The sequence below is a fragment of the Pristis pectinata genome, chromosome 8 (genome assembly GCF_009764475.1).
Source record: "Pristis pectinata isolate sPriPec2 chromosome 8, sPriPec2.1.pri, whole genome shotgun sequence".
In the NCBI taxonomy this organism is placed as follows: domain Eukaryota; kingdom Metazoa; phylum Chordata; class Chondrichthyes; order Rhinopristiformes; family Pristidae; genus Pristis; species Pristis pectinata.
The window spans coordinates 15231108-15242651 of record NC_067412.1 but is presented as its reverse complement, the minus strand read 5'-3'; the positions used below and the strand labels follow the sequence as shown (position 1 = coordinate 15242651).

Below are 11544 nucleotides of genomic sequence, written 5' to 3'. Positions count from 1 at the left end.
CCCTCTTAATAAACCAATTTCAGATCCAGTTTGCCAGTTGCCTGGATCCTATGGGTTTAGCTTTTGGACCAATTCCTACAGTCCTCTTCACTGTGAAACATACAACTTTATCATGCCTCCTGCTTTTATCTCAATTACTATTATATAATTACTGAAAAGGAAGCAAGTATCTTAAGCTCTGTGGAATTCCAAAGTTAACAGCTTTCAATCACAAGAACACCCATCAACCATTATCTTTTGTTTCCTGCACTGATGCAGTTTTGGATCCAACTTACCAGTTTCTTAGATCCCAAGGGAGTTTATATTTTTGCCAAGCCTACCATGTGACATATTATCAAGAGTCTTGCTAAAATCCATGTAGATTCTCTCAAATGTACTACCGCCATTTTTTGAAGAGGTACCAAGAAGGGTCAATCAGGATAGTCCTATAACAAATCTATACAAACTACTCTTGATTAATCAGTGCTCCTCTAAGTGATGGTTTAGTTTAGTTTTTAAATTGATTCCAATACTTTGCCTGGTATAAAAGTTAAAGTAACTTCTTATAATTACTCAGTTTATTCCTCCTTCCACTACACTCCATTCCTCTGGGACCATTCTGATGGCCAGGAGATTTTGGAAAAATTTAGTCAGGGTGTTTTTTTTCTCCTTTACTTTTAATACCACAGAAAAATATCAACATTAAGCTTTACAATTTACCACAATAACTTTATTTGCCCTGTCTGCAATTACAGATAAAAACAAATATGTTTCATTAAATTCATCTTGAATGGAAACTTTTGTAACCTTACACATAAAAGCGACAATGAAATCACTTTACCCAACCTTCGTTAAAAGCAGTATTCCTGAAATTGCGACCAGTCTAAAACAAATGTTCCTGACAGAACTACCTTCATTGATCAGCTGGAGGAGCTCCTCACCCCTCCTGCCCCAGGTCACTGAACTTTGTCTGTTCTTTAATCCTTAATGGGCGGATTCTTGAGCTTTGATTGGCTGATGCACCTGTTCATCAGTGATCATGACCTTGCCACCCGGAAATAACGCACCGTGAAAACACACCGCCACGCACGGGTGGGCGGGTTCAAGTTACGATTGGTGGGATCCGTTGCCCGTCACCCGTTGCCCCGACGCTGTTGACATCACGTGTGCTCGGTGCTCCAATGGTGAGTGGGTCCAGCGACGTGAGCGTTGGGCGCCAAGTGATTGCGGCTGCGAATGGATGTGTGGAGGATGTGAGGGGGAGAGGGGTGCCTTTGCGGCGGCAGAACCAGAGGTCGCGGTGTTGGCCCTAAGCGTGAGCAACCCGGATTGTGTTGCTGGCGAGGGGAGAGGGGAAGAAAGGCAGGCCGACCGCTCTACGGCAGAGCGGCGTGGCCCACTGGGCCCAGGAAACCGGCAGCTTCCCTGGGAACGGCGTCCCCTCTCTCCTCTTGCCCTCTCGGCAGCAGTACGAACGCGTCCCAGCAAGGTAACCAGGACCAAGCTGGCTACTGGAGCCCATAACATTAACTCTGAGGCGTGTTGATGCCGTGGATCTCGCTGCCCGATTTGTGCGTGTAGGTATAATTTATATCTAATCAGGACAATGTAAATCTAAACTGGTCTCAAAAATAGCTGATCATGGGGGAAGGTACACTTATACTTACTGAATTACAGCACCAAGACCTGCTTTTGTATGTTACAGTGGCGAGAGTGTAAGCGACCGCAATCCTTGTTTGTGTATTAATATGACATTGAAACAAGTTTTCTGTCTTAAGTATTGTTGACATTTGGCATCTTTGTTTTATAAATAATGTAAATATCACTCGATTTTAGCTAATATAACTAATAACTGGAGTGATTACTAAGTTTTATTATCTCTTCAAGTATGCCTGTGGTGAGTTGTGTGCTGCCATGTATCTTGTATTTGCTTAGTTAATAAAAAATCAAAATGTCAGGAATTTGAGCCTGGAAGATAGGATGTGTTTTCTGAATAGCATGGAATTTTTAGCTTGTTTGGTAAAGATGTGTTACTTTAAACGGAATGTGAGCACCTTACACACCACTGGAGTCAATGCAAAAGGATTGTCAGGGCTCAGAAACATTTGGTAGCCTGAACTGCTTGGTTGCTCAAGTTAGAGCTAGCATGATCATGTCAGTTGGGAGAAATGGTGTTGACACTGAATGTCACACAATGTTTTTGCTAGGTTGGAAAGAAAACTTGTCTATGCATCAGAATATTATGTGTTTTGGGTATTTCATTGGAGAGACTTTTCAAACATAGTTCTTACGCAAGATCAGTTTTACTTTGGTAGAATATTTCAATTTTCTTTTGCACTCTCGGTGAATTTTTAGAGCAAATTGCAATATACCAGGAATGATTTAATAGTAGATCCTTTAATGGCCATTTCATGCTGTTGGACTTTGGAGCAATAATTATTAAGAAAAGATGCAATCTATTATTTAAATATGATTTCTTTATCACTTATAGACTCTAATGTGCACTGAAGTTTATAACATGAGGGCAAATACTTTTGCTATAATAAGATGCTCATATTTGTAGTGCATTACAATAATTCAACTGGAACATGAGTTACGTAATCCAAGTGGAATTTACAAATAACTTTAATTCAATATTTTGCGGCAGAAGTGGTAAATTGTTTTGTAGAGGATATAATGTCTGTATTTAACCTTTTAAATCAGCATTATTCACAGATAAACTAAAAGTTGGCCATCAATTTCATTATAGTTTTGATTAAATAAGATAAATACTTTGTCCATTCCAGCAAATACTATCCTGCAGAATTTAACTAACTACTTCTGCTTGATAAAGTCCTTTTTTGAATCATCTTTGCACCTGTAGAGCACTGCTTACTTTATTAAAGACCAACATTTCCAGTTTTGATAAGCATGAATGTTAAGCATGAAATATAACTTTTGTGGACATGTTAATCTGCAAGGTGGAAGTATGCTATTACATTGGCATTATGTTTTTCTTAATATAATTGCATTTTTTGTTTGTTTAATGGAGTTATCCTTTCATCTTGCATACCAAAAATGCTTACATTGAATTGCAGAAAAAGTCTAGTGGATCACTTATCAATCTTTGCCAGTTACAAATAAAAAAAAGTTAGTTCTTTTAAAAAAATACAAAACAAACTAATGTATAAGGCATAAGGTATTAAGAAGAATTACATTTTCTAATCAGATTTCAAACAACATGGGAGAGGTTTGAGACCAATCGACGTGAGTAACGTTGAGAGGCAACTTCTGTTTGTTTTGCTAGGTAGATTTTATTTTTTATTAATATGTTTTAATAAACTCCCACAGAATATACCTTCTTAGATTAAAAAAATACATATTTTGGTTTGATGTTGGTGATGATGATGCGTTTCTATCCGAGGCACTTTGTGCTGAAGTTTGGGGAACAGCTGTGGTGACGTAGCGAGCAAAGTTCAGAGAGGGAGAGGAGTGAGAGTGGAGTTGGTGACATTTGTGTTTTGGATTAAAAGCTGCTGAGGTGCTGGAAAGAGGGGAGCAGCGTGTCTGTTCGGTTCTGCTGGCGGGTGGATGGCATGAAATTGGGGGTTGCGGGGTATATTTCTGTGTGTGGGTGTGTTTGTAATTTCCTTGTGGCGAAGGGAGTTGGAGCCTGAGGAAAGGAGAGTGGGGGAAAGAGAGCAGCCACTTTCTGAAGCTGGAAATATGAACCTTTGGCCGCTGAGACCCTTCACCAACAGGCCGTGCCCATGGTGAGGAGGAAGAAGACAGTTTCGGCTGCCGAGGACCGCCAGAATGGGTAGGAACAGGAGGGATAGGCGCTTTATTCCGGCCGAGTGTGTGGAGGTTTCAGCTGCTCCCGGCCGACATGTCGCGGGTTTGGAGTGAAGCTCAAGGGGAAGGAGGAAGACGTTAACGCTGCGAGAAACTGCGGTTCCCTCAACACGAACACCTTCAAGAGTCGAAGAAAACCCCTTTCCCCCTCCGGCTGGGTCAGGGACCCAGCTTCAGAACCCCAACCTGGAGGAGGAGAACAAAATTTTCAGCGGGTGATTGCGGGACAGCGATCGGGGATCAGGAGAAAAACAACGGCGGCCATGTTGGAAAAAATGTTTACAGTTGCAAGTTGTGAGGCTTTAGAAATATGGAAATAAAAAAGCTTTTAAATATGTATTTTACTGAATTTTGCCTTGTTTTGTGTTCTTCAGAATGACGGCGAAATGTGCGGAGGTGAACAGCGATGAAGGGCTGAGAAGAGTGTGTAAAAGATCTGGAGAAGAGGAGAGTGCTGAAGGAGATGGGGAGAGTGAAGAAGGAGGCTGCAGATCTCAACACAGCACAAAGAGAGAAGATACTTCAGCAGCTGCCACCAGCCCAGATCAGCATCATTTCTTAAGATCCAGTGTGAGGCCTCCCAACAAGAGGTTAAGGAAAGATCCTGCTGCTTCTCATGGATCCAGCAGCTTCCAGAACAATAAGGGAAAAGGTAAAATGATGGTTCTTACCATTTAAGGTTTGATGGCATCAGACACATTGCACTCCTACAAGGGTGAAATGGGTTTTTCATTACTATTTCAGCAAACTTCCATTCTTTATGGAGAAAGTGGTTATTACAAAGTTTCCTTTAAAAAAGTTTTGGCTATAAATTGATGCATTACTCTGTATGTGACCTGCAATTATTACAACTACTCTTAGTTCACTGTTTACTGGAAGTCACTTAAGGAATAACATTTAATCCTCTTCACTGGAGCAGCTATATTCTTTATTGCTGGTATAAGTACTTCAATTCCCAAGATTTTCATAAACAAATTAACTTTACATTTGATGTACTGTGGGAGTATTTCTCAGCATATAACTCCGAGTCAAACTGCAGAGCAGTTGCTGTTATCATGTGAACAAGAACTTGAATTAGGGAAAGTAGATTTGGCATATAGTTTTTCAAATAATATATTTAGCTAGTTTTAAAACACCATTGTACGATTCAAAACTTTATCAGTTATTGTAATTTTAATTTGACTTTTTTTGTAAATGGTGCACTTCTCATATGCTAACTCTGCTCAGTGCATTGTCTTTTGTAGGTGCAGTCCAGAAGTGCATGCTCTATCGTTGGCCATAGCTGACAAATCAGTGTTATTGCCCTTAATAAAACACAGGAAAATGTACATTGACTATTTAAGAGAACTGTTGTTCATTGTAATACTAATCTACACTTTCATCTAGTCCAGACATTTTTACCACCCTTGGCATGCTGACAATGAATCTGGTCAGTTAACTTGTTAATAGAAAAATAAATTGATTATGCAGTGTAGGATAAATAACAAATGACTGTGAGTAAACCGTAAGGATTTAAACAACTCATTCCTCTGTCAGCCATCTGTTAAATTGTCCGTAATGGCCTCCTGTAAAGTGGACAATTACATTATTCAGATGTAATTCATTAATCTGATTTCCATTCCCTTTTGATTTAAAGTTTTAACCTAAGGTTATTTGGTTTGAGAGAATTTGATTTTGGTTCTCAAATTGCAGTATAATTTAAATGTAGCAGTCTGATCTCACTCATGACAATATTGGATGTTTAGCTGAAGAGTAGATAAGTGTAATGTACATATGACCATAGAGCAGTCTTTTAAATGTTTGCATTCAGTGTTTACAATGTGATCTCCTCTATTTTGGAGAAACCCAAAGCAGGTTAGGTGTTCACTTTGCAGAACAATTCTGTTCAGTTCAGAAAGGTGACACTGAGCTTCCAGTTCCCTGTCCCTTTAATTCTCTCTCCTGTTCCCACTCTGACTTCTCTGTCTTCAGCCTCTTGTGTTGCTCCAACGACGCCCAATGTAAGATCAAGGGGCAGCGCTCTTTTTCTGGCTATGTTATATCCATGGGGACAATATTGAATTTAACAATTTCAAATAACCTTTTTTCTATCTCTTTCTCCAGATGTGGCAGTACTTTCCATTTCAGTTCATTCCATTTCTCTTTTCTGTCTCTAACAGTTGTCTTTTTAAAGTCATTGCACCTTGAAAATATTGCTCTGTACTCGTACAGGCATTCTTTGTTCTTCCCTCCTTTTTCCCTTTCTACAGTTTTAACTATGCTTTGTCTTCTCGCTTCTGATAAAGATTCCAGACCTGAAATGTCAATCCTGCTTCTTTCCCCACTGATGCTGCTTGACCTGCTGAGTGTACCCAGTTTTTTCCATTTTTTGGATTTATAGCACCTGCGGTGTTTATTTGCTCTGATCACATTAGATGGTGCTTTGTCTTCAGACATTGGAGTTTGAGCACTGAAACATCCTAAATGATTGCAGTTTCATTATTTTTGTTGTAGTTTACCACCTTCATGGTGTTTTAGATTAATGTACTGGATCCTTCTCTAACCCTAGTGAATATTAACAAACCTAATGAAAATCCAAAGTGGAGAATGTGGTGAGGATGTAAATGCTGAACATGAAAGATTTTAAAAATATATATTTTCAGACAACTGCTAGCAAAATATGAAAACAGAATGTTTTTTATCCTGATGACAGGATCCCATCTTGGAGCGTGTATGATAAAGGGAACCCTTTTGATTAGGTTAAGATTAACTTCCATGCTCTTGAATTGAAACTGCTTGTTCTTTCCTTTCTTTTTTTTTCTTTCTTTGTGAATCTTACTCAAATTCACAATAATTATGTAACATTAATAAATTACTGCTTGGCAGTTGTTTGCTCAAATTCAATTATTCTGTGTCATTCACATCATGGTGTAAGCCCATCTAAACTAGTAAGTTTAGGGAAATATAAATTTGATTGGATCATGAAGAGAACGTGTGTGATTGGAAATAGAAAGTTTATTGGCCAATTTATTCCCATACTGTAGCATTCAGAAATTAGTTGCTTGTTTCTTTGATCTGAAAGCCTTTGGTTTAACTACATTCATTTCTTGGGACTAAATTCTGTATTGTCAAAATTTCGAGGTCACATTTTTGAAAGTTTTTTGTGTTTGGTTATTGTGGGATAAATTAGAAAGAAAAAAAATTGTTGCTTATAACAAACTAAATCAAGCAGGTTGTCTTAAGAAGTCAACCATTCATCCTCTGAGAAATGATAGAATTTCAATGAGGGTTGGTATTTTGGCCTTCAGAGCTATTTCTTGTATTCGGTGTAGTTAGATGACACCTGTGACACCTTACAATCAATTATTAGTGGATATTTACATGGAATCAACACCAGAGGTACTGGACATTGAGCCCATCTCACCCAAGCCATTGTTTATGCACTACACAAACCTGTGGTTGTTACTATCTTTTCCCACTCTGCACCAGTATCCCTCTATTCCTTCTTTCTCATATCTGTATCCTGTCTCCATGCCAGTACACAGATATTATCTGTTTCAAGCAGTTCCAGTGGTAGTGAGATCCTAGTAACTGCAAAGAAATTCCTGAATCCTTTATTTGACCTGTTACTGGTTATCCTCATGTTCTTTTATTCAGGTCCATAATATACAACAACATATTTTGGACTCACTGACAAGTGGAAGCAGCATTCACACTGTCAAATGCCTCCACGATGCTAAAGACCTCTTATTCAGTCTTCTCTTTCAAAGGGAAACAAAACCTGGCCCTCGGTCATTCCTTAATTCTGCTAAATTCTTTATATGTCATTTTTGTATCATGAAAATTACAATACACGCAATAGTTGGGGTCTAATTACACTTTGTACAAATTTAGCATTACATCTCAGCTTTTGAATTCTAGAACAAAAATAAGTTGTCCTTATGGCTGTTCTTGTGCTTGTGCACTTGTATATGCCGTCCCTGGATAACAAACGCCTTCCATTTTTACAGATGTCCACAAGTCAATTTTTGTCCACAAGTCAAAAAATACACCAAAATCATTTGATATGTTAACCGTACCTCCACAGTATTGTAATGAGTGGCATCAAAAGCCCATAAGACTGATAGGAAAGAACAATTATGAAAAGTGGAGAGAGAGAGAAAAGTAGTTCTGCTATTGATAGGAAAAACTGTATGTACATACATCAGGCTTTTAAATCTAATAAAACCATGAGAGCTCGTTTGTATGTATGGGCGTTCGTAATCAGAGCCCTTTGCACTTCCAGCCCATTTAATTTTTTAAATTCTAATCTTAGTTCTCCCTTATGTTTCTAGTTCATTAAAAATACTCTGAATCTTTGATGTAGGCTATATATTAAGCTGCTGTGACAATTCCAGTTTTTTGGCAACTCTTCTTATCCCTGGAGTCTTAATTTTATTAGTGGATTACCCTCATTTAATTGACCAGTGAAGTCAAATTAATATATGCAAACACTTGCATACTTAAGTGGACCGCTAAAGTACACTTTATTGTCCCATTTAAACATTTCAGCAAGCATCCACTCATCTGTTCATATTTTAATGGCTCTACCCTTGCAATATATGACATGCTGAAGTATTTACTGTAAGTTTTTGTAATACAGTCATTGCACTAGAACAAAACGGTAATGGTTTCAATTATGCAGGTTAAGGGTCATTTCAAATTTTATTGATAGATGGATATTTATTTATTAGTCACATGTACATCGAAACACAGTGAAATGTGTCTTTTTGCGTTACTGAGAATGTGCTGGGGGCAGCCCGCAAGTGTCGCCACTTTTCCGGCACCAACATAGCATGCCCACATCTCCCAACCTGTACGTCTTTGGAATGTGGGAGGAAACTGGAGCACCCGGAGGAAACCCACACAGACACAGGGAGAACGTACAAACTCCTTACAGACAGCAGTGGGAATTGAACCCGGGTCACTGGTGCTGTAGTAGCGTTACGCTAACCACTGCACTAATGTGTAACTGAAATTTGTAGGTGTGGACAAACCTGAAATCTGTTCTTTTATTTGCTTCAGTTGCTATTGGCTTTATTTCTTGGCAGCTGTAACCACTTAAACTTAATTCAATTTGAAGTGAAAGCCATTGGTGGACAGTTTCATACATGAACCTCAGTAGCTTACAAAGTTGTCTTTCCTTGGGAAATGAATTCAAAATTCCTTTTGCATTCCATAATCATTAAATTCACACTGCATTGTAATTTACATTCCTTAATTCAAATTATTTGACAATTTTATTATTTTCTTTGTTAAAAGAAAATTATTGTTTATCTCTGATGCTAGGTCTTTTAAGAACAATGGGTTTTGTTGCTACCACCTACATACTAATTGTAATAAAAGTGAGCAATTTGGATATAAAAGTTGGTAATCCTTTTAACTAATTTTGTTTCACAATAATAATGAAGGACATTGCTTATTAGTATCAGATGATTTCTAACGGAAGAGCATGGCAGGGATACCCATGTTTGTAAATTGTATGTGAATTCATGAGGGAGTACATAATTGGCTGTGTATCAGAATCAGATTATTTTCAGGAATATTGTAGGAAATTACACCTTAGATGTATAAAAAGTTGATGCAGGATAACGGCACATTTATTTTGTGCTCAGCACTACTACTGTTACAGTTTTTTATACATTGCATTCAGTCCTTAATTTCAGAGGCTTTTATCAGTTCAAAACTGCTCAGCTTTAAGTAAGGGTCCACATGGTAGCATCCTGAAAGGCAGTAGAATGTAATTTTATTGCAGTTAAATTTGAATCCAAATAATATTGCTTACTAAATTGTGTTGGTGCTGCATAGCATTATCTTCACATCAGATGCTCCTGGCTAAGGTATAGCAAAGGATAAAATGGAATAAGCTTCTAACATGTTTGAGTAATCTATTTTAATCTCTAAAAGAGCACTTTACTCTGGCCAAGTGTGAATTTCTCTGCTTCCTGCCACTGGCTATGCTTATAGCTTCCCTTGGTGAGAGTCCCATTGTACTATCTGGAAGCACTTTTGTACAGTAGATTTATGTTCTTGGGAACTGAACTGGGACTACTCATAATAATTTTACTTGGGTTCTTAACAGCTATGAGAGAGGGGGAAGCTTTCGTTTCATCATCTAAACTCGAATTCAAAGCCATGTTTCAAAGAATTACGCTAATCATTGTACCACCTAAGTGAATTTAGAAATATAATTTTTCAATAATCATCATTCTGAATTTTGACTGAAAAAGTCATCCTGTACTAAAATGTTGCTACAGGTTGCACCTTTATCATACCAGTTTTCCTGTTACAATTCAGCAAAATAATAGTCAACGTAATCTCCATTTTCCTGCTTTTGAATTTGCTTTACTGGTTTCAATAATGTCCAATTTTAAAACCTGTATGTGAAAATGTCAATTGAGGAATAGGTAACAAACTGCTACATTCAGTGCATTCAATTGCTAATGAGTGTGTTTGATGTTTGAAATGAGATCTAACAAAGTGTGCTGAATATATGATCCTGCAGTGTTGATACTGGATTTCTGTTGTATTAAAGGATTTATAGCTATACTGTACATAGTTATCACACAAGCAATCAGTTGTAATTTTCAAAGTAATGAAACTGATTTTTTTTTGAGCTAGAATATATGTCCTGTCTGATATTAAAGACAGTATATTTTTCTAAATCCGTTAAAGGTTTGAAATGCAGAAGAGATAATCTTTTGATAGCTTCAGATATCTAAGTAGTCTTATTCAGTTATATACATATGTATTTTGTTGGTTACATATGCTTTATATAGTGATCATGATTGACAGTTTTATATATATATTATCAGGTTTAATATATTAGGTTTAAAATATTATCTTCATGGACTTGGGATACTTTTTGACAGTCTTGCAAACTAACTGATTAATTGCTCTGCCTGTGACTTGTGGTTCCAAAGCTCTTTTTTATTATTATTATTATTATTATTATTATTATTATTATAACAAATGCAAAACATTGCAAATACTAGAGATCTGAAATAAACTCAGTGTTGGAAATACACAGCAGATGAGGCACCATCTCTAAAGGAAAAAGCAAGAGCTACCGCTTTAAGCAACTAATCTGAAACACAACTCAGTCCCTCATCACAGAAGTCACACTATGTTTCCAGCATTTTTTGATTTTTTTTATTATAATTGTTAATTGGTAATATTGTTAGCTATTGCTACTGCTGTCAGATGTACTTGTTCCGAGGATGGTTCAAGACCTTTGCTCTAATACTTTAATCTGCCTTTGCTTCTGTAATCCACTAACCTGTTTAGTCCAGAAATTTGAAACAACAACTTGCATTTATTTATCATCGTCAACATAGCAAAATGTCCAATGGTATTCAGAGGAGCACTGTCCAACAAAAAATTGACTTCAAGCTATATAAGAGGTATTCGGGCAGATGTCCAAAAGCTTGGTCATGTGCATCCGCTTTAAGTAGCTTCTTAAAGTGTAAAGAAAGGTAAATAGTTGGAGGGAATTTTGGACCTCTTGTCCTTGGCAGCTGAAAATGAGGCCACCTATAGTGGAGCAATTAAACTTGGGTGAAAAATATGCCAATATAATTTAGAGTGGATTTATTGAATCCTTAGAATACCTTGCAGATGCTTTGTTTAAAAAAAAGATTTTGGCCATTAAGTTGCACTTCTTTGTTTTTGTGAGGCACATTAAAGGGTTTAACTGACACTTGAGCTTCTCAA

General features: G+C 37.4%; 1 protein-coding gene across 3 annotated transcripts in view; it reads left to right on the top strand.

The window, feature by feature from the left end:
* The first annotated feature begins 1220 nt into the window (after positions 1 to 1220).
* cramp1 (cramped chromatin regulator homolog 1) overlaps positions 1221 to 11544 on the top strand; it is a 60595-nt gene continuing 50271 nt past the window's right edge. The window contains exons 1-2 of one of the 3 annotated variants that reach the window (XM_052022063.1): positions 1221 to 1556; positions 4188 to 4465. In XM_052022063.1, coding sequence (XP_051878023.1) covers positions 1525 to 1556; positions 4188 to 4465 — 310 coding nt within the window. In that variant the 5' untranslated portion in view covers positions 1221 to 1524. Of the gene's footprint in view, positions 1557 to 3448; positions 3500 to 3522; positions 3779 to 4187; positions 4466 to 11544 lie in introns of those variants that run through there. The other 2 variants (XM_052022064.1, XM_052022062.1) reach the window with 2 other exon arrangements.